This window comes from Lissotriton helveticus, chromosome 10 (genome assembly GCF_964261635.1).
Source record: "Lissotriton helveticus chromosome 10, aLisHel1.1, whole genome shotgun sequence".
Lineage (NCBI taxonomy): Eukaryota > Metazoa > Chordata > Amphibia > Caudata > Salamandridae > Lissotriton > Lissotriton helveticus.
In genome coordinates, this window is record NC_136071.1 from 251,541,193 (window position 1) to 251,561,603 (window position 20,411).

At 45.8% G+C, this 20,411-nt stretch overlaps 1 protein-coding gene across 1 annotated transcript in view; it reads left to right on the top strand.

The window, feature by feature from the left end:
* SMG1 (SMG1 nonsense mediated mRNA decay associated PI3K related kinase) overlaps positions 1–20,411 on the top strand; it is a 1,634,890-nt gene that overhangs the window by 269,836 nt on the left and 1,344,643 nt on the right. Inside the window, exons 7-12 of the mRNA XM_078665250.1 lie at positions 2,340–2,465; positions 2,557–2,629; positions 3,290–3,387; positions 3,573–3,746; positions 4,006–4,230; positions 4,452–4,553. Coding sequence (XP_078521376.1) covers positions 2,340–2,465; positions 2,557–2,629; positions 3,290–3,387; positions 3,573–3,746; positions 4,006–4,230; positions 4,452–4,553 — 798 coding nt within the window. The remainder of the gene's footprint in view (positions 1–2,339; positions 2,466–2,556; positions 2,630–3,289; positions 3,388–3,572; positions 3,747–4,005; positions 4,231–4,451; positions 4,554–20,411) is intronic.

The following is a 20,411-nucleotide window of genomic DNA, read 5'->3' on the forward strand; positions in this document are numbered from 1 at the left end:
CATAGCGCACCATATTTACAAGCCTGTTAATGAGAGGGAGAGTCACTTCACTGTACTGAATTTTCTTGCAGAGGTGGACTTCCATAGTATTCTGATGATCTGATCTGGGTCGCAAACCGATCTGTATTCACAAGAAGAGAAGCTTGCGGAAGGTTACTACAGGCTGTGTTCTTTGGAGTTCTCTGTTATACTGAAAAGTACTTGCTGAAATGTTTTATTACTTTCTATGAAGCGCAAGTTAGAAAGCGTCTATGAGAGGTTTAATTTGTTACTTTAATGCAGTGCTATAGTCGCTTCTTGTAGGATCCTCCAGGTTATGAATGTACCCCCTTTGCCTGCCGAGGATTTTGATGCGACAGGCGGGGTTATTTAATGTTTCACTGCTTAGATGAGCTGGTTATTATTTTAATGAAAAGTCTACTGCAACTGTTTAATGAAATGCTCACCTGTAGAGCTAATGAAATTACCAATGCATTGCTCTAATTGAAAGCCTATATAAAAGATCTTGATTTTTCAAATACAACTACTGGTGTGGTCTGCATTATTGCGCCACTGTGTTTCATTGGATGTGTGTGTTAGGTGGCTGCTTTTACACGTAAGCCCCTGGCTGCCTTCCTGCTCGAGCCATGCTACCCCCCGGAGAACTGGCGGTCCCAGTTCTTACAGTCTCCAACCAGGTGATCGGCTCTGCTGCGTATTCCTCCCTCCTGGCAGCCCACGGATACTGTCATGGGGTCAACCTGAGGCGCCACGCCTGGCTGCGTCTGACGTCCTTGAAGCCCGAGGCACAGCAGAGGGTTCCCAATCTACCCTTCTCTGGCGAGACCCTTTTTTGGAAAACATGCGGACGAGGAGATGCCCCGCATGAAGGCGGAGGCTTAGACCTTGACGGCTGTCTGGTTGGAAAAGCTGAAGGAACAGAAGAAGACCTTCCGCTCGTTCCAGAGACGGTACGGGGCGCAGGGTAGAGGGCAAGGTCGACAGGCTGGGCAGCAACAACAGCAGCAGCAGCAACAGTTCCAGCGGCGCCCGTTCCAAAAGCGCCAGAGGGGCCGTGGTGGTCAGCAGTCTTCATCCGCAACCAAAGTCCCGGCTGGGTCTTTGCCCTGAGGTGCTTCTTCCCCCTCATCTGTTACCCGCTCCGGTGGGGGGAAGCCTCCAACATTACCTGGCAGAGTGGAGAAACATTACTCAAGACAAGTGGGTGCTGAATATTGTTTGCAATGGATACAGTCTTCAGTTCACCAGTCCGCCTCCAGCAATTCCACTGGTTGCCTCGCAGTTCCAGCTATTTGCTGATAACTGCTAGCTACTCTGATACAAGCATGGAAATTTATAAAAGTTCCAATACTGGAGTAAGAAAACAAGTTACTTACCTGTAAATTTGGTTCTCCAGTATTGGAAACTTTCATAGATTCCCATGCGACCTACCCTCCTCCCCGGGAAAGCTCAGCCTCTAGCTTCTTCAGTGGTATGGTTACACAATGACTACGAAAACCTGAGGTTATGAGCTACTCTCAGGAGGGTTCTATGGGGTGAGGCTAATCTGATTGGTGTTCATTATTTTTTTTGGGTCCCTTTTACAAAAAGAGGTGGATAGGTTGCAAAACAAAAATGGGCCTAGGTTCTGTTTTGGTGATGGTTACTATTGCTATTTTATGTATACCAGGGACTCCCATTCTGACGACAGGGAATGATACAAGCATGGGAATCTATGAACGTTTCCAATACTGGAGAACCAAAGTTACAGGTAAGTAACTTGTTTTCTTCTGGTAGATACTCTAACCACAGATTCCTCAACTTTAGAATATTCCCCAGGGCCAGACTGGATCCGGACGTTTTCACTACATGCCTCTGAACACTTCTAGGTGGTACTGTGCAGCCCTCCACTTGCTTCGTTCCGCCCAGAAGTGACAGAGGCGAGCTACAGGTAAGGGCCACCCTGGAACATCAGTGACGTTTCTTGCCTGCCTCAGTGCCCTCCAATTCAGAGCATAGACATTTGGAGATTCTTGCGTGCAGATCTCTAATTTAGGATCTTTTTAGATGGTAAAAGGAGACCACTCCACAGAACGGGGACTGCATTGAGGAATCTGTGGGTAGATTGAGTATCCACCAGAACGAGCGTTACAGAAGGGAAATAGCTTGTTTATTTCTGCCTAGTTCTGTTTTACTAAAATAAATGGAAACCTAAAAACAAATATGTACGTTTGCCTATAAATAATTGTTACAAATTACTGTTGCTTTACCAAAAAATAACAATTTGTTTCTGCGCTGATAGTCAAACGTTTACTAGAACGAAAATGTCTAATTTGGTTTCAATTATTTTTGTTTTTTAGCTTGTAATGACCAGCCTGCAGTCTATTCTGGAAAATGTTGATACACCTGAATTACTTTGTAAATGTGTAAAGTGCATCTTGCTAGTGTCCCGCTGCTACCCACATATTTTCAGCACAAATTTCAGGGTAAGTGTCTCTGATGTAATCAGGGTACATTGTTTTGAGGAATTTATTTAGAATTGATTGTTTTAATTTCTTGTTCATTCTCGTTTTCAAGGACACAGTTGATATCCTGGTTGGATGGCACATTGACCACACTCAGAAGGCATCTCTTACACAGCAAGTGTCTGGTAAGACTTGTACTATCATGGATACTTTACATATTGAAGGCCTATACTTAGCTACACGTTAAGAACATAATATAAGAAACTTTCAAAACATTTAAGATTTCTTTGGATTTCGGACTGTTGCTGCTATCATAAAACTGATAAGCTGAGCTCTTAGCTGGGTGCATAAAACACTGTTTAGAAATGTGTGTCCAGCTACTTAAGTGAAGGCTTGACTAGCAGCAGGGAGGTCTATGCTGAAAGCTAACAGATGGTTCAGGCCTAGGAAGCAGTATGTTTGCTGCTGTCACTGTGCAAAAATGGAGTAAAAGTTACTTACTTGACTTTTTTCGCTAAACAAAACTCTGCAAGCTTTAAGGGTTGTTGCAGTGAGGATGCTTTGTGGAGGCGAAGCAGGGAGTGGTAATGGCAACCATATGTTTCAGAAGTTATTTTACTCTGTTTACTTGATTGAGAAGTTTGGTGTTTGAGCCTCTCTAAGAAGGTACATATCTGATTTTTACTAGGAGAGATAGAATTTCCAGCAACTGCTTCTTTAAGAAAAAAACTGAATTCTAGTCACAGTGCCTAAAAACATCTTTGTGCTGGGCCACACTTCGAAACTGCCACAACAGATTGAAATTAAACTCTGCTTTATTTTCTATGTGTTTGTGTTGCATGCAGGATGGTTGCAGAGTTTGGAGCCTTTTTGGGTAGCAGATCTTACTTTCTCCACTACACTACTGGGGCAGTTCCTTGAAGACATGGAGGCCTATGCAGAGGTAAAAAAAAGAAAAAATAGAAAACTATTTTCATGTATGTTCATCTCATTTAAAGCCATCCACACAATGTCAAATAATGCATGTCTTGTTTCTTGCTTGATTTCGCAAATACTATGACTTTGCAATAGCTATTATTTTTTAATTGCATCATTGTAACTCAACCACTTTGGATTTATTTTCTGCAGGACCTCAGTCATGTTGCTTCTGGAGAATCAGTTGATGAAGATATTCCTCCGCCATCAGTGTCATTACCAAAGCTTGCAGCTCTTCTTCGAGTGTTCAGTACAGTTGTAAGGAGCATTGGGGAGCGTTTCAGTCCCATCAGAGGACCTCCCATTACTGAAGCTTATGTAACTGACGTAAGGTTCTATTTGTGTCTTGAAATAGAGGAGCTTTCTTGGTTGTTGGTCTAAAGTAAACGTTATTTCTGTGCATTTTTTAGCATGCATGTTTGGATGCAGTTGCTTTGTGGTCATTTAAACGGGCACTATGCTTGACATCAGAGGGGAATAGATTGTTATAGATGGAGTCTAATATTTTAATGTAAATAGTTACTATTAAAGTACTTTGTGCAATCATTCATGGCTGTGGAACATTAAATGTATTTTTTCTCAACAGGTTCTTTACAGAGTGATGCGATGTGTGACAACAGCAAACCAAGTATTTTTTTCTGAGATTGTACTTACAGCAGCTAACGAGTGTGTTGGCGTTTTGCTTGGCAGTTTAGACCCAAGTATGTCCATACGCTGTGAAATGGTAATCACCTATGGGTTGGATCAGTTGGAGAGTTGCCAAACCTGTGGAACAGATTATATCATCTCAGTCTTGCACTTACTTACCTTGGTATGTCTATATTCTGCATTTAAGTTGCACATGACTGTACTTGAATGTACATTTTATTTTTGTGTGATTTGCAGAAACTGTAAATGTTGTTTCATCCATATATTTTTTTTTAATTCAATAGTCATCGCGTTCGCCTGCTTTTATGTTGGTCTCTATACTCCCACAGACCATAAATTCCATTTCTTTTGAGAAGAAAATTATTTTGTTATTTTTATCCTCAGATTGTGGAACAGATCAATACCAAATTGCCATCAACATTTGTAGAGAAGCTCTTTATACCAGACTCCAAATTACTTGAACTACGATATCATAAAGAAAAAGAGGTAAAATAAAGTCCATGTATTTGACAGTCTTTCGTATTCATGTTAAATTATATGGAATAACTAAAGAGAATTATACAAAAGTGATTTTTGATGACACTCATTTACTTGCCTAGTCATTCTCTGGCCATGCTCACCAATGTGAATTTAGGCTGCCGGTCATTTGCTTTAAGTGTTATGTTATATGTCTCTGTTTTATTAATATAATGCATGTGCTGTGTAATAAAATGTTAGGTTTATGAAATCTGCAAAATCTCTTTGCATCACGATTCTTTAGAGCATTTCAATCTAAACTGTAGGCAGCTGTTTTTCTTTAGGATCCATTTCCCCCGATATTTGTTTTTTCTTTTCTTTTTGCTCTGTGCTTGGGGCACACAGTACTTGGTTGGAGGATAGTCACATGCTCACTAAGTTACCACTTGGCTGGGATTTGTTGGAAAATGCTTGATCAGTTGTGGTTGGTGATGGAGTGCAGGTATAGAATACTGTAGTTAAGAAATGTTAAACATGTATCTGTTATGGTGATACAGTAGAGCTGTAACCAGATTTTAATGGGCACAGACATAGGTTCTTTGAAATCTAGATTGGTTAATTCATGATGAAAGAATTGTTTTTATGAACCGGTTTTGCCCTATTTCATAATATATGCTGTTAGTTATATTTAACAGCTAGGTGCATTTCCAACATATGAAAATATCATTGAAAGAAATACATGTTCCATATTCTGCATTTACCTTGACCTCTGTTTGGCATATAGCAAAGTGGTATCCTTTTAACTAATTGTCATAGTCTGAAAATGTTTGTTTCTAAAACGTTTGTAGATGTATTCACTTATAAAATAAAGGGGAGTACTTGGCATAAGGGGAAGTTTGAAGAATGGTGAATCTCAGCAGTTTACGTGACAACTGCACTTATCACTGGTGAAGCCTCAACAGGCATAGTCCTATGCCATTGTGATGCCACCTCCCCCAGAAGATTGCAATTTAGCAGTAGTCCAGAAATGGGGAAACAAAGTCAACCTTTTTAACTGCAAGTGTTATGAAGTGGGAAGGACAAGAATGCTGTGGTAGAAACAACAACTTCCTTCTCATTTAAAGGAAACATGAAAATCTGCACCTCCTCAGGTAGGTTAACTACTGAATTGGCATCTCCGGGCCATGGGCCTTAAAGCCCCTGCCACCTTTTAAATGCAACCTGTGAGAAGTTGGCCTGATGTGCAGTGCTCACTATTCTAGTGATCACTATATATCAGTCCAAACAACCCTTATTGATGATTGGTTGTAAGTCAACCTTATAGACCAGCTATCCTAGTAGCATGGATACGAGCAGTCTAAGGCTAAGACTCTAGAGGGCGTGTTAAGCCAGCTGTTTTACCATCACATTACCCCTTGAACACCCAGTGAAAGGACACCACACAAGTGTTATGAAAATAAACAATGTATTTATTAGAATCACAACAACCCTGTACTCTTTATGAGGACAGGGTGCTAGGCACACAACAAAACTCTTACGAAAATACTTTTAAGTTAGCACGTTACACAAATGCCCGAGGGGCACGAAAAACCATATACTTTCAAAGTGGAATGCGAATTACTAGCAGGTAAGTAACAGTTCTAATAGGCTTTGGAACCGCTAGGACTGGACTAGGGAATCGTTAGATTACTACTAGGAGGCCCAGGGGACTCGGGTGCAGAGTGTGCACTCTCACGCGGGATGCGGGACAAAGTCTATGGAAGCTAGTAAAGGCAAAGTTAGTGTTCACGGGCGAACCCGACCTGGTGGGAAGAAAACGACAGTGGATCCTGACCCTAGGATAGTGAGGCTATGCTGGGACACCGGAGTGCCGAAGTTACCTAGCCCAGGGGCTGCAGCTGCATAGGTCTGAAAAGACGTCGGGGATCTCGTTGCCGGACCAGGAGCCTGGAAGGAAGAAGTTGCTGGCAGGCGACCAGTGAAGAAAAGTTCGATGGATCCAAGCCTGGATCAAGGAAGAAGAAAACCTGAAAGCAGAGGGGACCAAGTTCTTGAATCACTAGCCAGTGATTAAGTGGGCACCAGGATGGCACCGGGCGAAGTCACCGCAGTCAGGTGAGTGGGCGCTGCTGGGCTCTGCAGTCTCTCGGACCAGGAGGCGTTGTCGGCGACCAGGATGGAGGTGCGAGCTGTCCCACGAAGAATGGAGTCGTCGGCGTCGAAGTTACCCAGGGGTGGGCAACAAGCCTTGGCTAATTCAAGCCCACGCGGTGGACTCAAAATGGCGTCTTGAGTGGACCAGGAGGGTCCGGGGTGCTCCTCTTCTGGAAGGGAGCAAGGGCCAGTCTGGAGCAACCAGACCAGCAGCAGAAATGTCGTCGGGCGTCGTCAGGAAGACCACAAGCCAACGGGCTAGTAGCCAAACAACGCGGTGAGCAGTAAAAAGCAGAAGGGCCCCACGCAGATCGTGGAGATGCTGGGGGGCTGCTCTTCGGTGCTGGAGCTGCTCAGGGTGGGGGCTTCTCGGACCCCAAAGCACTCACCAGGAATTCACTCGGCGGGCTTGCTGGAAAGAAGTCGTGCAGTCTTGAAGATGGCCGGTCCCTCGAGGTCTCGTCACACCCACGAATCTCAGCGTGACTGATGATGCAGGTAGAGGTCAGAGGTGCCAGGGAAGCCGGTTCTCGTCGAGCTGGGCAGTCGGATTCCGGAGGAAGGACTTACAGCAGACCACAGTGTTCTTAGATGGTGCCTGCGGATGCAGGGTGACTACTCCTTAGTCACAAGGGAGAAATCTTAAGAAGAAGTCTTGAGTTCCTTTCGCAGAAAGTAGTTTCAGGATTCAAAGATGATCTGATTTGGAAGGGGGCCAGTCTCTACCTTTATCTGGGAAAAAGGGGCTGGCACGCGACTAAGTCCCGCCCTATGGGTGGGACCAGGAGGGGGGTGGTTACACCCACTTCCTTGGCGGGCTTTTCCCCAGCACAGGGTCTGGAGTGTCCCTGGAACTGGTTCCAGCCAGCCTATGCACAGTGAGCACCGGGGTGCCACGTGCAGTCACCTTCCTCTAAAGCCCTGCCTACCTACAATACACAAAACCCTGTCTGGGACGGTGCTGGCACCGCCCCTGGCAGGAAACCCTTTGTCCTTATCTCCTGCTCTGGGAGGACTCCCAGCAGCAGGAGGGCAGACTTGTGTCTCGGTGGCAGCATCCATTTTGTGGATGCTAAGGCTCTGTCTGACTTTTAACCGGGTTATAGGTTACATACATGTCGTGTCCCTCTAGAAGGGTGGAATGCTAACCCCGTCGCCAGAATTGGCGAGGGGTTAGTATTCCAATTCGTATGACACCTTACTCGACATGTTTTGATAAAGCGATACCAGAGTTGGCACATAACCGCGAGGATTATAATGCACTTAAGAGTATATGGTATGCGATATCATGGAAACGGCTAAGGGATGGATCCCGAAAGCCGCAGACAGGCTCAGCTCATGCCAGAGCACCATCTCACACGATTCCAAGCACTCTGCCTTCAGGATTGTTAAGGCCTGCCATAGGAGTGACTGATAGGAGATCTGTGTGTCCATTTTTTAGGGTTAGATATAGGTATACTATATCTAAAGCAAAGGGTGATTACACCACCTTGCCCCAGCTGTCAAGCAGCCAGTTGTGTCAGATTTGGATGGCCATCCAGGGGTGGCATAATACATGCTGCAGCCCCTGGTAGGCCCTGGGTACACCTAGGCCCTGGGTACCTAAGGTACACAGTACAGGGACTGATAAGGTGACTCAGTATCCAATTTAGATATGTACCTAAGGTACATGGAATCCATTTTACAGAGAGAGCAGTGGGCCTGAGGTCCTGAACAGCAGGGCCTCAGGTCAACTAAGTCAGAAAACCAGCAAAACACCAGGCAAAAAGTTGGGGGCAACCATAGTCAGGGGTCAACCTTCCTACACAACCCCAGACCTAGGGAACACCACTCCCTGCCTTGGGACCCGTTTGGCACCAGAGGAGGTGGGAAATTAGATATTCAGGAGGCGTGTTTTGCTCACAGGCTAGTCCGTTCCGAGACATAGAGCGAGCCAAGTCCCTGAAGAGATGGTGGGAGGGAGTGTGTGAGACATTGGGTGACTTATACCTGTCAAAATCCTTCTTAACATTTGTGGCTGGATGTGAGACCTTTGTTTTTAGAGGCCAATTCCTGCAGTTCATGAATGTGAGTAATATGGCTCGAGTGTCCGCCACATTGGAGACACTACTAGTGGCTCGCAAGGGCCACCACCTGATCTCTGGACTTTATAAAAGACAAAAGGAGGCCCGAGTGAAGCCCTATATGGTGCTCCATTTGAAATGGGAGGAAGACATGGGTAAGTCTGTTCTGGATAAGGAATGGGTGGCCTCTTGTGCACTGGTACAAATGATAGCTAGCTGGGTTAAATTGTTGGATTTTCACATGCTACATGGGACTTATCTGACACTGATTAGGCTGCACAAAATCTTTCCAAGGTGGTCTCTACCTATCCGAAATGTAACGCAGACAATGCCACCCTCATGTCCATGTTTTGAGAGAGTGGACCCATGCAAAGATTCTGGGAGGAGATAGCGGAGTCCTTACGCAGAGCGACAAGGATGACTCCTGTTTGACTTGATGTTGTGCCTACTAGGGGTCTTACCAAGGCCCAAGAAGTCCAAAATGCTGTATAAGTGTGCTACATTGGGGTTAGAGTTGGGGGAGAGAGATATTGCTATTCATTGTACCTCAGCGAGAGTGCCTTCATGCAAGGCTTGTCTGAAATACATGAAGGAATGGTCACTGGCTGAGGAGTGAAGGCGGTCAGAACTGACAATAATACAATGGATGAGTCAGAGCGATGGGCAGTTATGATCTATAGGCTCGCCTTCCCTGAGGCGAGAGTGGTAGAAGGGGGGAGACGTAGATTCTGACTTTCTCCATCACAGTGACCATAAATGGCATGGAAGCCAGGCATGGGGTTGGGTTAGTTTGGACAGGACAGGGTCAGTGTTGCCAACTGCAAAGAGGAGGAGTTAATAAATGAGGGCATTGCTCTGTTTCTGTATGTGTACTGTGTAAGGTTGTTGAAAATATCTGTTCTTGTATATGGTACTTTCAAATGCCCATCCTCTATGCTAGAATTATCTTTCTATTTGATACAGGAGTTATGTGTAATGACAAGGTGGTGTATGCTATTTTTGTAGGAAAGTGGATGTTCGAGGCATGTGGGCTGCTGAATTCATATCTGTGCATAGATCGCCGCCTAGTGTTGGGTCCGGATAATTGCACCTTGTTGTCCTGGAAGAGTCTTCGTAGTATCACGAGATAGGTGACTCCTCCCCTGGACAACAGTGCGCATGGGCATCTTCTCCATCCTCAGATTGTTTTTTTCCTCCATTGGTTTCGGATGTTATTCCTCTACTCCAACTTCGGAATCGAAACTAAACTACTTTCTAAGGCCAAATGGCCTTCTACCTCGACGGTATTGTTCTTGTTCGGTACTCCTTGACTCGATCAAACTTTCCATCTTGATCCGGTCATCGACGCGGGCCATTGGGCCTTTTCGATGCCACGTGGGACTGCTGTCGATGGAAAGGAGCCCGTTCAAAAGGTGCCCACAATGCCACTCCAAATTCCCGCATACTGACAAACATACAGTATGCAACAAGTGCTTATCACCAGAGCACAACGAACAAAGTTGCCTAGCGTGTGGCCAATTCCGTTCGAAGAAAACCATCCGGAATCGACGGGCCGCTAGGCAAGAGATGCAGCGGCAGGTACCGGAACCGGAGAACATCTTTGATGATGAACACGACCTCCCTGAAGCGGCTGACTCGGATCTAGAAATCGTCACCGTTGAGGACCAGTCGGACTCCGATGACCAGATCACGCCGGGGCAAAAAGTGAGTACTCAGCCCCTAACCCTGCCTATCCCAAAAGACAAGGCTCCGGTCGAAGCATCGCCTAAAGGCCTTAGCGGAGATCGACAAGCTCCTTCAGAGGCCCGCCTTCCAGCTCAGCTCCGAAACCCAAAACCAAGTCTTCTGATAGCCCAGGACCGAGCAACACTCTCCCCAAAAAGGTTTTCGACCCGAAAAAAGTTGTCGAACCAAAGGTCGTCGAACCGAAGAAGGTTCTCGAACCAAAGAAGGTCGGCCAACCCAAAAAGGTTATCGAGCCGGAAGCTATCGAGCCAAAGAAAAGCTCAGAACCAAAGAAGGTCGTCGATCCAAAAAGAACACTCGACCCAAAGAAAGCCGTCGAGCCTAAAAAGAGTGTCGATCAACAAAAACAAGATCACACTACAAAACCCGTCGACACGAAAAAAGCCATCGACTCGACCAAAAACATCGAGCCGATAAAGGTCGAGCATAAAAAAACAAGCCCAAACACCCAAACGTATCGAACCAAAGACTCCGGTCGATCCGAAACAGGTCGTCGAACTAAAAAAGGTGGCCGAACCAAAAAAGACTGTAAAACCAACAAAGGAAGTCACTAAGCCAAAAACATCGGCGCCAAAGCCACGGACAGTTGAGGAAGAACTCTTCCATCCTGATCCTGTGAGTGGGGAACAACCTAAACTGTATATAGACCCTGAAACAGGACACGTTACAGTTTACCACCGGAGAAAGAGACCATTGGACACGGACACTCCTTCCCCTGTTCCTCCAAAGAGAAAAGACTTTGGGACATCTCCCTCAAGGCCTTTCACTCCTCCTCCTTTCTTTCCTGGTATGCCTTTTGTGCCTTACTCCCCTACACATTCACATTATGATGAGGAAGATAACATGGGGAAAGATCCTCAGGATAATTTTGATGAGCCAGAGGATCCTGATGCACAGGATAACATATGGGATGACCAGAATGATCCATATGAACCACAGCCCATCCCAGACACCTCCCCATACCCTACAAAGCCGTCGCCTACTGACAACACCATTGTTTTTAACCAACTGCTGGATAGGGCAGCAAAATACCACAATGTAGACATGCACACTGACCCAATGGAAGAGGATTTTCTATTTGACACTTTTCCTACTTCTGAGAAAAGTGTCAGGACACTTCCTATGTGAAAAGGGGTACTAAAACACGCGCCAGACATATTCAAAGACCCAGCCAGAGCGCGTGTACTCAATCCCAGAATTGAGAAGAAATATAAGGCAGCCCCTTCAGACCCTACCTATATTAAATCCCAGTTGCCTTTAGACTCACTAGTAGTAGCAAATGCTCGAAAGAGAGCTAATTCTCAAACAGGAGATGCTCCCCCTCCTGACTGTCTAAAATATTAGAAGCCTCACAGGCTGCAAATTCATGGAGGATTGCCAACACGCAAGCTCTATTAGCACGCTACGATAGAGCACATTACGACCAACTTAAAGGCTTACTGCAACGCCTACCAGAACCTTTTAAAGCTAAGGCTAACGACCTCATACAGGAAGGCAAATTTATAACTAGGCTGTCCGGAATTCGGTTTAAACCGACTCTACTCGAAATAACCCTACCGGATGAAAATCAGCTGACACCGTTTAAACCGAGTGTCACTGATTTTCATTGCTATTACACCTTTTGGCCACTTGATGGCGCCAAAGCATTGCAGGCCAAACTGCAATTTAGGCCCGAGAAGCAAGCAGCTCGGAACGCGAGTCATTAAATCACTATTTCCACAACCCTTAATTTGGTTACGGGTGCCCAACATTTCTTGTGTACTAGTACAGGCCTGTACTTTAACGTGCTGACACCTGCTCATGCTCAATGCAGGCTGAGTCCACTCATCACCTGGCTGTTGTGTAAGTACATTACGGAGTACGATGTTTCTTCACAGACGTGACGAGTTCATTTTGTTATGTCCAAAACGACACGGCGTCTGTGTCACTACAACAGTGGTAAACCTCAGACGAAGTGGTTTTAAATACAAAACCAGATGACCATGTTTTATGTAATGTACGCAATTGAAGAAACAATTAGTGCCTTTGTCAAAGCGGTGTGACTATCTCTGTTGTGCAGTGTCTAAGCGACTGTCTCATCTATAGGAACATTTGTGGCTCCGCCAGTGCTAGTCACGTGATTTCAACCTCCGCATATCTTCCTTCGCTTAAAACTGTATTGTTTGCTCTGACTGCACATGGATAAGCTAGTGCAGGCCTAGTGGAAGGAATTTTGTAGCTCCTAACCTGATATTTTGTTGTCTTGGCACTTGATTTCTGATATTCACTATGCAAAGGCTGATGACCGTATGCAATACAAACATAGAGGAAGCCCAGTTACCGAACCATAAGTGTAAGATTGTCTTTGGGGGAAATTCACATAAACGCGGAGAGGGACTTGGAAATGTGCCACATTTGTATATTTTTAGGCATAAACCTGAAGCCTCTAACCCTACGTGATTTATGGAGCAGGTTTATGGTTCTAAGTAATGAACTTGGATGAACTTTACAAAGGGTGACGTTTTGTGGACTTTAAACTAGGATAAACAAAGAAAGTGTGTACATAAACGACTGAGTTGGTAGTACTTCACTCATGAAGGTATTTGCGGCGGTTTATTACGAGTACTCAATGCCAGTAAATACACGTGGACTTTGTCACTTCAGGGTGCTGTACTCATCGTCGAAGTATTCACAGTTGTGCTGAATAGAGGCGTTAAGATAACAGTTGACGGCAGTGCAGCTTTCTGTGTGATGTTTATTCTTTGAGTTATCCCAGTACAATCTGCGCATATTATTGTGTAATGTGGTGTTTGTAGGGCGCTAACCCAGCTAAAAGGCAGTGAGTGCTGCGAGGCACACCTAGAGCCAAAATTCGGGGCGGGCTACTACACATTTCGTGGGGGGTGGGGGGTGGAAGGGGAGGAGGGCTGACTCTCCCAACAATATGCAGAGTGTAGATTAGCTACAGGGGCTCTAAGAAGGGGTGAGAAACAATAAAGCCTCGTTAGCAAGTTAATGGTCTTTGAAAGACCTGTGAAGTACTCGGGTGCGGCTGTCTTAAGACGTTCACCAGCCCGTGAAGGTGCCTCAGCCGGGCCGACGCGCACAATGGGGTGGGGGGTGGGTTGAGTGGGGGGGGCTGAAGATTGCTTAATTTGTTAAAAAATAAAGTCCCGGCGCTCAACATTTTTTTTCGGCGGCTGCAGCCACTTCTCCCAGTTGTCCGCCCAGCTAGCTTCCTGGCACCACATCAATGCACATTCATTATGCCTAAACGAGAGGGGCAGACTGTACAGGCATGCCATGCTGTCACCCAGCTGGATCTATTAAATTTTGAAGTAGACAAAGGCAAAGGCCTATGTCCGCAGAGCATTTGCAATTATTGCAGCAGGAAGTAGTGGTGATGCTGCAAAAAGGCGCAATCGAGCTCGTGCCGGTGGGAGAGGAAGGCACAGGGGTATATTCCCTGTACTTCCTTATTCCAAAGAAGGACGGATCTCTCAGACCCATTCTAGATCTACGTCCCCTCAACCTGTACATACTATCAGAACACTTCCATATGCTTACACTGCAACAGATTCTTCCCTTGCTAAACCAAGGGGACTTCTTAGCAACCTTAGATCTCAAGGATGCTTATTTCCACATTCCACTACACCCGTCCCACAGGAAATACCTCAGGTTCACTATTCAAGGCAAGCATTACCAGTTCAAGGTCCTACCCTTCGGAGTCACCACAGCCCCAAGGGTGTTTACCAAGTGTCTGGCGACAGTAGCAGCGCACCTCAGGAGGCAGAACATCCATGTCTACCCCTACCTAGACGACTGGCTCGTTCAAGCCAAGTCGGAACAACAGTGCACCGCGGACATGTCGACTACCATTCACCTCCTTCACAATCTAGGTTTCTCGCTGAACTACCCAAAGTCGCATCTACAGCCGGCACATGTCCGGCAGTTCCTAGGTGCGACGATCAATACCCTGACGGCCATGGCTCAGCCAAACCAAGTCAGGATAGACAGCATGCAGTCTCTAATCCAGAAGTTCAGACCACAACACTCGCTTCCAGCGAGAGTGTTCATGCAGTTGATAGGCATGATGGCCTCCTGCATCTTCATAGTCCCTCACGCACGGTTACATATGCGCCCGCTCCAGGAGTGCTTAGCGAATCAGTGGACACAGGCTCAGGGGCAATTAACAGACCTAGTGTTGGTTACCAGTCGGGCATACGACTCTCTGCATTGGTGGACTCCACACAACCTTTGCAAGGGCCGACTGTTCCAAGAGCCAGTGCCGCAGATTATCCTGACAACGGACGCATCTCTCCAGGGATGGGGAGCTCATCTGCTCACTTACACAGTGCAGGGACTATGGACGACGCAGCAACAGAAGATGCACATCAACTATCTGGAACTGATGGCAATCTTCATGGCGATCAAGTCCTTCATTGTACATCTGTGCAACAAGGTAGTGTTAGTCCGGACGGACAACATGACTGCGATGTACTACATTCAGAAGCAGGGAGGCACCCACTCGCCACAGCTGTCTCATCTGGCTCAGAGCATGTGGAAGTAAGCCATTCAGAGGAACATTTTCCTCATGGCAGAACACCTCCCAGGAAAGGACAATCAGATGGCGGATCTGCTCAGCAGGTACAGCCATCAAATGCACGAGTGGGAGATACACCCATCTGTCCTCCAACCGTACTTCCAGCAGTGGGGTCATCCGGAGATAGACCTGTTTGCCACAAAAGAAAACGCAAAATGCCAACACTTTGCCGCCAGGTTCCCTCACCCACAGTCGCAGGGGAATGCGATATGGATGAACTGGTCAGGCAAATTTGCGTACGCTTTTCCGCCAGCCCCTCTAATACCGCTGGTTGCAAGAAAGCTAAGGCAGCACGCGATGACTCTCATCCTAGTTGCTCCAACGTGGGCGCGCCAGGCTTGGTACACCACGTTCCTCGAACTCTCAGTGGTGCCGCATCAAAGACTGCGCCTCACGCCCAGTCTTTTGACGCAGAACCATGGAGAAATTCAGCATCCAGATCCGCAACAGCTCAACCTGGCGATCTGGCTCCTGAAGTCCTAGAGTTTGGATACCTTAACCTACCTCCGGAATGCATGAACATCATCAAGGAGGCAAGGAAGCCAACTACCAGGGCATGCTATGCTGCAAAATGGAAGCGTTTTGTCATTTACTGTACAGCCAATGACATAAACCCGCTAGATGCATCTATCCCTAACATCATTTGCTATCTGTTGCATCTTTACAAGTGCAATCTAGCGTACACTTCCATTCGGATACATCTATCCGCCATAGCGGCTTATCTTCAGAACAGGCAGCATCTCTCTGTCTTCAGAGTGCCTGCCATTAAAGCTTTCCTTGAAGGTCTGAAACGAGTCATTCCCCCAAGAACACCGCCAGCTCCGGTGTGGAATCTCAATGTCGTTCTCACCAGACTGATGGGACCACCATTTGAGCCACTGCACTCGTGTGAACTCCAGTTCCTTACGTGGAAAGTAGCTTTCCTAATAGCTATTACGTCTCTGAGGCGTGTTAGTGAGCTACAAGCGCTCACAATCCAAGAGCCATTCATTCAGATTCATCCAAATAGGGTAGTGCTACGTACTAACCCCAAATTCCTTCCGAAGGTGGTGTCACAGTTTCATCTCAACCAAACTATTGACTTACCGGCATTCATCCAAAACCCACAAACGGTGGCGGAGAGAATGCTCCATACGTTAGACGTACGGAGGGCGTTGATGTACTACATAGACAGAACACAACACTTTAGGAAAACAAAACAACTTTTTGTTGCCTTCTCACCACAACACAAAGGCAACCCTATTTCCAAAGCAGGAATAGCCAGGTGGATTGTTAAGTGCATCCAAATATGTTATCAAAAGGCCAAGCGCACTTTAACGATACCCCCAAGGGCGCACTCCACACGCAAATTGGGGGCATCCATGGCTTTCCTAGGGAACATTCCTTTAGAGGATATTTGCAGAGCAGCCACGTGGGTTACACCACATACCTTTACAAAACACTACTGTGTTGATGTGCATTCCAAGCAGCAAGCTGCTGTAGGACAGGCTGTTCTCAAGACACTTTTTCAGGTTTCTGCAGCTGGCACGGGCAACCGCCGCTGATGGAGGGACTGCTATGTATTCTATGCTAAGATATGAATTTAGCAGCCCACATGCCTCGAACTGAATATGCTACTTACCAGTATGCATCTGTTCTTGGCATGTAGGGCTGCTAACATTCATATCGCCCACCCTCCTCCCCGGTGCCTGTCGCAGCTGCAGATTTACTATTGTATTCAATCATTAGCATGGACATCCTTTACACTTTTCACTCCATCTTCTGCCACAATGGCGAAAACCAATCTGGGGATGGAGCCGATGCCCATGCGCACTGTAGTCCAGGGGAGGAGCCACCTATCTCAGGATACTTCGAAGACTCTTCCAGGACAACAATGTGCGATCATCCGGACCCAACACTAGGCGGCGATCTAATGCTAAGATATGAATGTTAGCAGCCCTACATGCCAAGAACAGATGCATACTGGTAAGTAGCATATTCATTACTCATTACACCTACACATTCTCCTCCACCACCATCACCTGACCCCCAGGATACATTGGGATATAGATGACTACACATCACAGGAGATTGACCCACGGGATAATAATAATGCTAGCCTTCAGCCAGATAATGACCCCGACCTATATTCATCCAGACCTTCTCCTCCAGATGATTACATTGGATATATTGAGCTCGTTAACAGAGCTGCACAATATCATGGAGTAGAGCTTCATAAAGAGACTTTAGAGGAGGATTTTTATGTTTGACACACTAAGTTCATCTGAAAGGGCTACACAAACATTACCAATGTTAAAGGGTATGCTTAAACATACTGATATCTTTAAAACCCTGTAAGAGGTAGAATCATCACTCCCAGGGTAGAGAAAAAGTACAAATCTAATGACCCTGTATATATCAAAGGCCAGTAACCCTTGGACTCTGGTAGTTTTCAACACTTGTAAAAGAGCTAATTTGCAAACCGGGGAAGCCCCTTCTCCTGATAGTCCAAATTAATTGACGCTTCGGGCAAAAGGGTAGTGTCACAAGCAGCTGATCATTGGTGCATTGCTAATGCTCAAGCACTTTTGGCAAGGTATGATAGAGCTCATTATGATGAGCTTGAAAAGCTCATTGAATTTCTTCCTGATGAGCATAAGTCTAGAGCTAGTGCCCTTATTCAAGAGGGTAAATTAATAACTAATACTTTTATCAGGTGTGCTCTAGATCAGGCAGACACAGCAGCTCGGGCAGTAAACACTTGTGTACTGCTCCGAAGACATGCTTGGTTAAGAATTTCAGGATTCAAGCCTGAGGTACAAGCCTCTATTCTTAATCAACCGTTTGACAAAGAACACCTCTTTGGTCAGTGATGTCATTTGAGATGTCATCAGTGATGTCACTGACCATGTCATGAATGATGTAATATGTGACATCATCAGCAGTGGATTGCGGGTGCGCAAAATATAGTTAGTACAACTAACTATATAGGAGCAATTTCAATGGTTTTGTATGAGTGAAATGTCCAGCTAACTAGAACACCCCTAAAACTTATAGATTTTTGAGTGAATTTTAAAGGTTTTTTAAATGCTAATTCCTAACTATATAAAGGCCTGAAACCTATGGTTTTTTCAGTGAATTTGCAAGGTTTTTTTAATGCTAATTCCTAACTATATAAGGCCTGAAAGCCCACCAGGAATCTCCAGTATGCTCCAGGGGACTGCATTGCAGAGAGGTGTAATGAAGCCACGCCCCTTTTTACACCTCTCTGTAACGCAGCCCCCGTGCATGTTTGAAGAGGGTAAACTAATTCCCCTTGCATACTGGGGGTCCCTGGAGGCCAACTAGCCCACCTGGAACCTCCAGTATGCGCCAGGGGGCTGCATTGCACAGAGGTGTAATGAGGCTATGCCTCTTTTTACACCTCTCTGCAACGCAGGCCACTGGCGCGTTTGCAGAGGGGGGACTAATTCCCCTTGCATACTGGGGGTCCCTGGGTCATATCTGCCCAAACGCCGAAAATCCGAACGATTAAAAATGACTTTTCTTGAGAAACATTTGGATTTGGATTATCATGTCCTATACTTTGGAATTTTTGAAAGACTGACTTTGAGGATGCTATAAATTACTCAAGTCTGCCCGAATTGTGTGGGTAAAATTGATACCTAGTCACTTTGAATAAGAATGTAGTTACGTCTCGTCTAACATTTGGAAGAAATATCTAGTTATATGACAACAGGATACCGACATAACTTGAAGGAAATAAGAACGCCCTGAAGAAGTTCTGTTGTACAGAACGAAAAGCGTCAGCTGGCTGTGGTACATAACCTTAAGGAAAATAAAAGCATTTGAATATACACCAAGATTCAGCGCTTCAATAAGGACTCTAAGTGATATGATTTGATTGGACTTATTGTGCAAGTGGTGCTGTGCTAAACTTTGGAATATTCTCCACTACTCTCAACTACTTACTCTCTACTACTCCACTACTCTCTAATACTCACTCTCTACTACTCTCTCTCTACTACTCACTCCCTACTACTCACTCTCTACTACTCACTCTCTACTACTCTCTCTCTACTACTACTCTCTCTCTACTACTCTCTCTACTACTCACTCTTTACTATTCACTCTCTACTACTCACTCTTTACTACTCACTATCTACTACTCTCTACTACTCACTCTCTACTTCTCTCTCTCATACTCTCTACTACTCACTCTCTACTACTCTCTCTACTACTCTCTCTCTACTGCTCACTCTCTACTACTCTCTACTATTCTCTCTCTCTGCTACTCACTCTCTACTACTCACTCTCTACTACTCACTCTCTACTACTCACTCTCTACTACTCACTCTCTACTACTCACTCTCTACTACTCACTCTCTACTACTCACTCTCTACTGGTCTCTACTACTCACTCTACTACTTACTCTCTACTACTCTCTACTCACTCTACTACTCACTCTACTCACTCTACTACTCACTCTACTACTCACTCTCTACTACTCACTCTCTACTACTCTCTCTACTGCTCTCTACTATTCACTCTCTACTCTATTACTCACTCTCTTCTCTCTACCTCTCTCTACTTCTTTCTCTACTAGTCTCTACCTCTCTACCTCTACCTCTACACCTCTACCTCTCTCTACACGCACACATATACACACATATATATATATGCATATATATATGCATATATATATGCATATGCATTTATGTATGTGTGTATATATATATATATACATACATATATAAACATATATAATATGCATGTTCGAGGCATGTGGGCTGCTAAATTCATATCTATTGCATAGATCGCCGCCTAGTGTTGGGTCCGGATGATTGCACATTGTTGTCCTGGAAGAGTCTTCGAAGTATCACGAGATAGGTGGCTCCTCCCCTGGACTACAGTGCGCATGGGCATCGACTCCATCCCCAGATTGTTTTTTTCCGCCATTGGGTTCGGATGTGGTTTCGACGTCTCCGTGTCGGAACCGAAAAACTTTGTTCTTAAGGCCAAAAGGCCTTAGTTACCTGCGTCGGTATTGTTTGCATACGGTCTCGAGCATCCTCCGACTCTCTGAGCCGGAATTCTGCGGAGTCGAGTAACTCTTCGGACATCGAGGCCCTCTCGTCGCAGCAAGACCCCGACGAACTTAACATGTAGCGGAGCCCGTTCAAGTTCTGCCCCGTCTGTGGATCCAAATATCCACATATCGACGTGCATCCGGTCTGTAATAAATGCCTCTCGCCGGACCACAACGAGGAAAACTGCATGGCCTGTTCAAAATTCAGGTCAAAGAAGACGCTCAAGCATCGGCGCGCGGCGCGCCTCGAGGCCCAGCGAGCGGCCCCGGCACC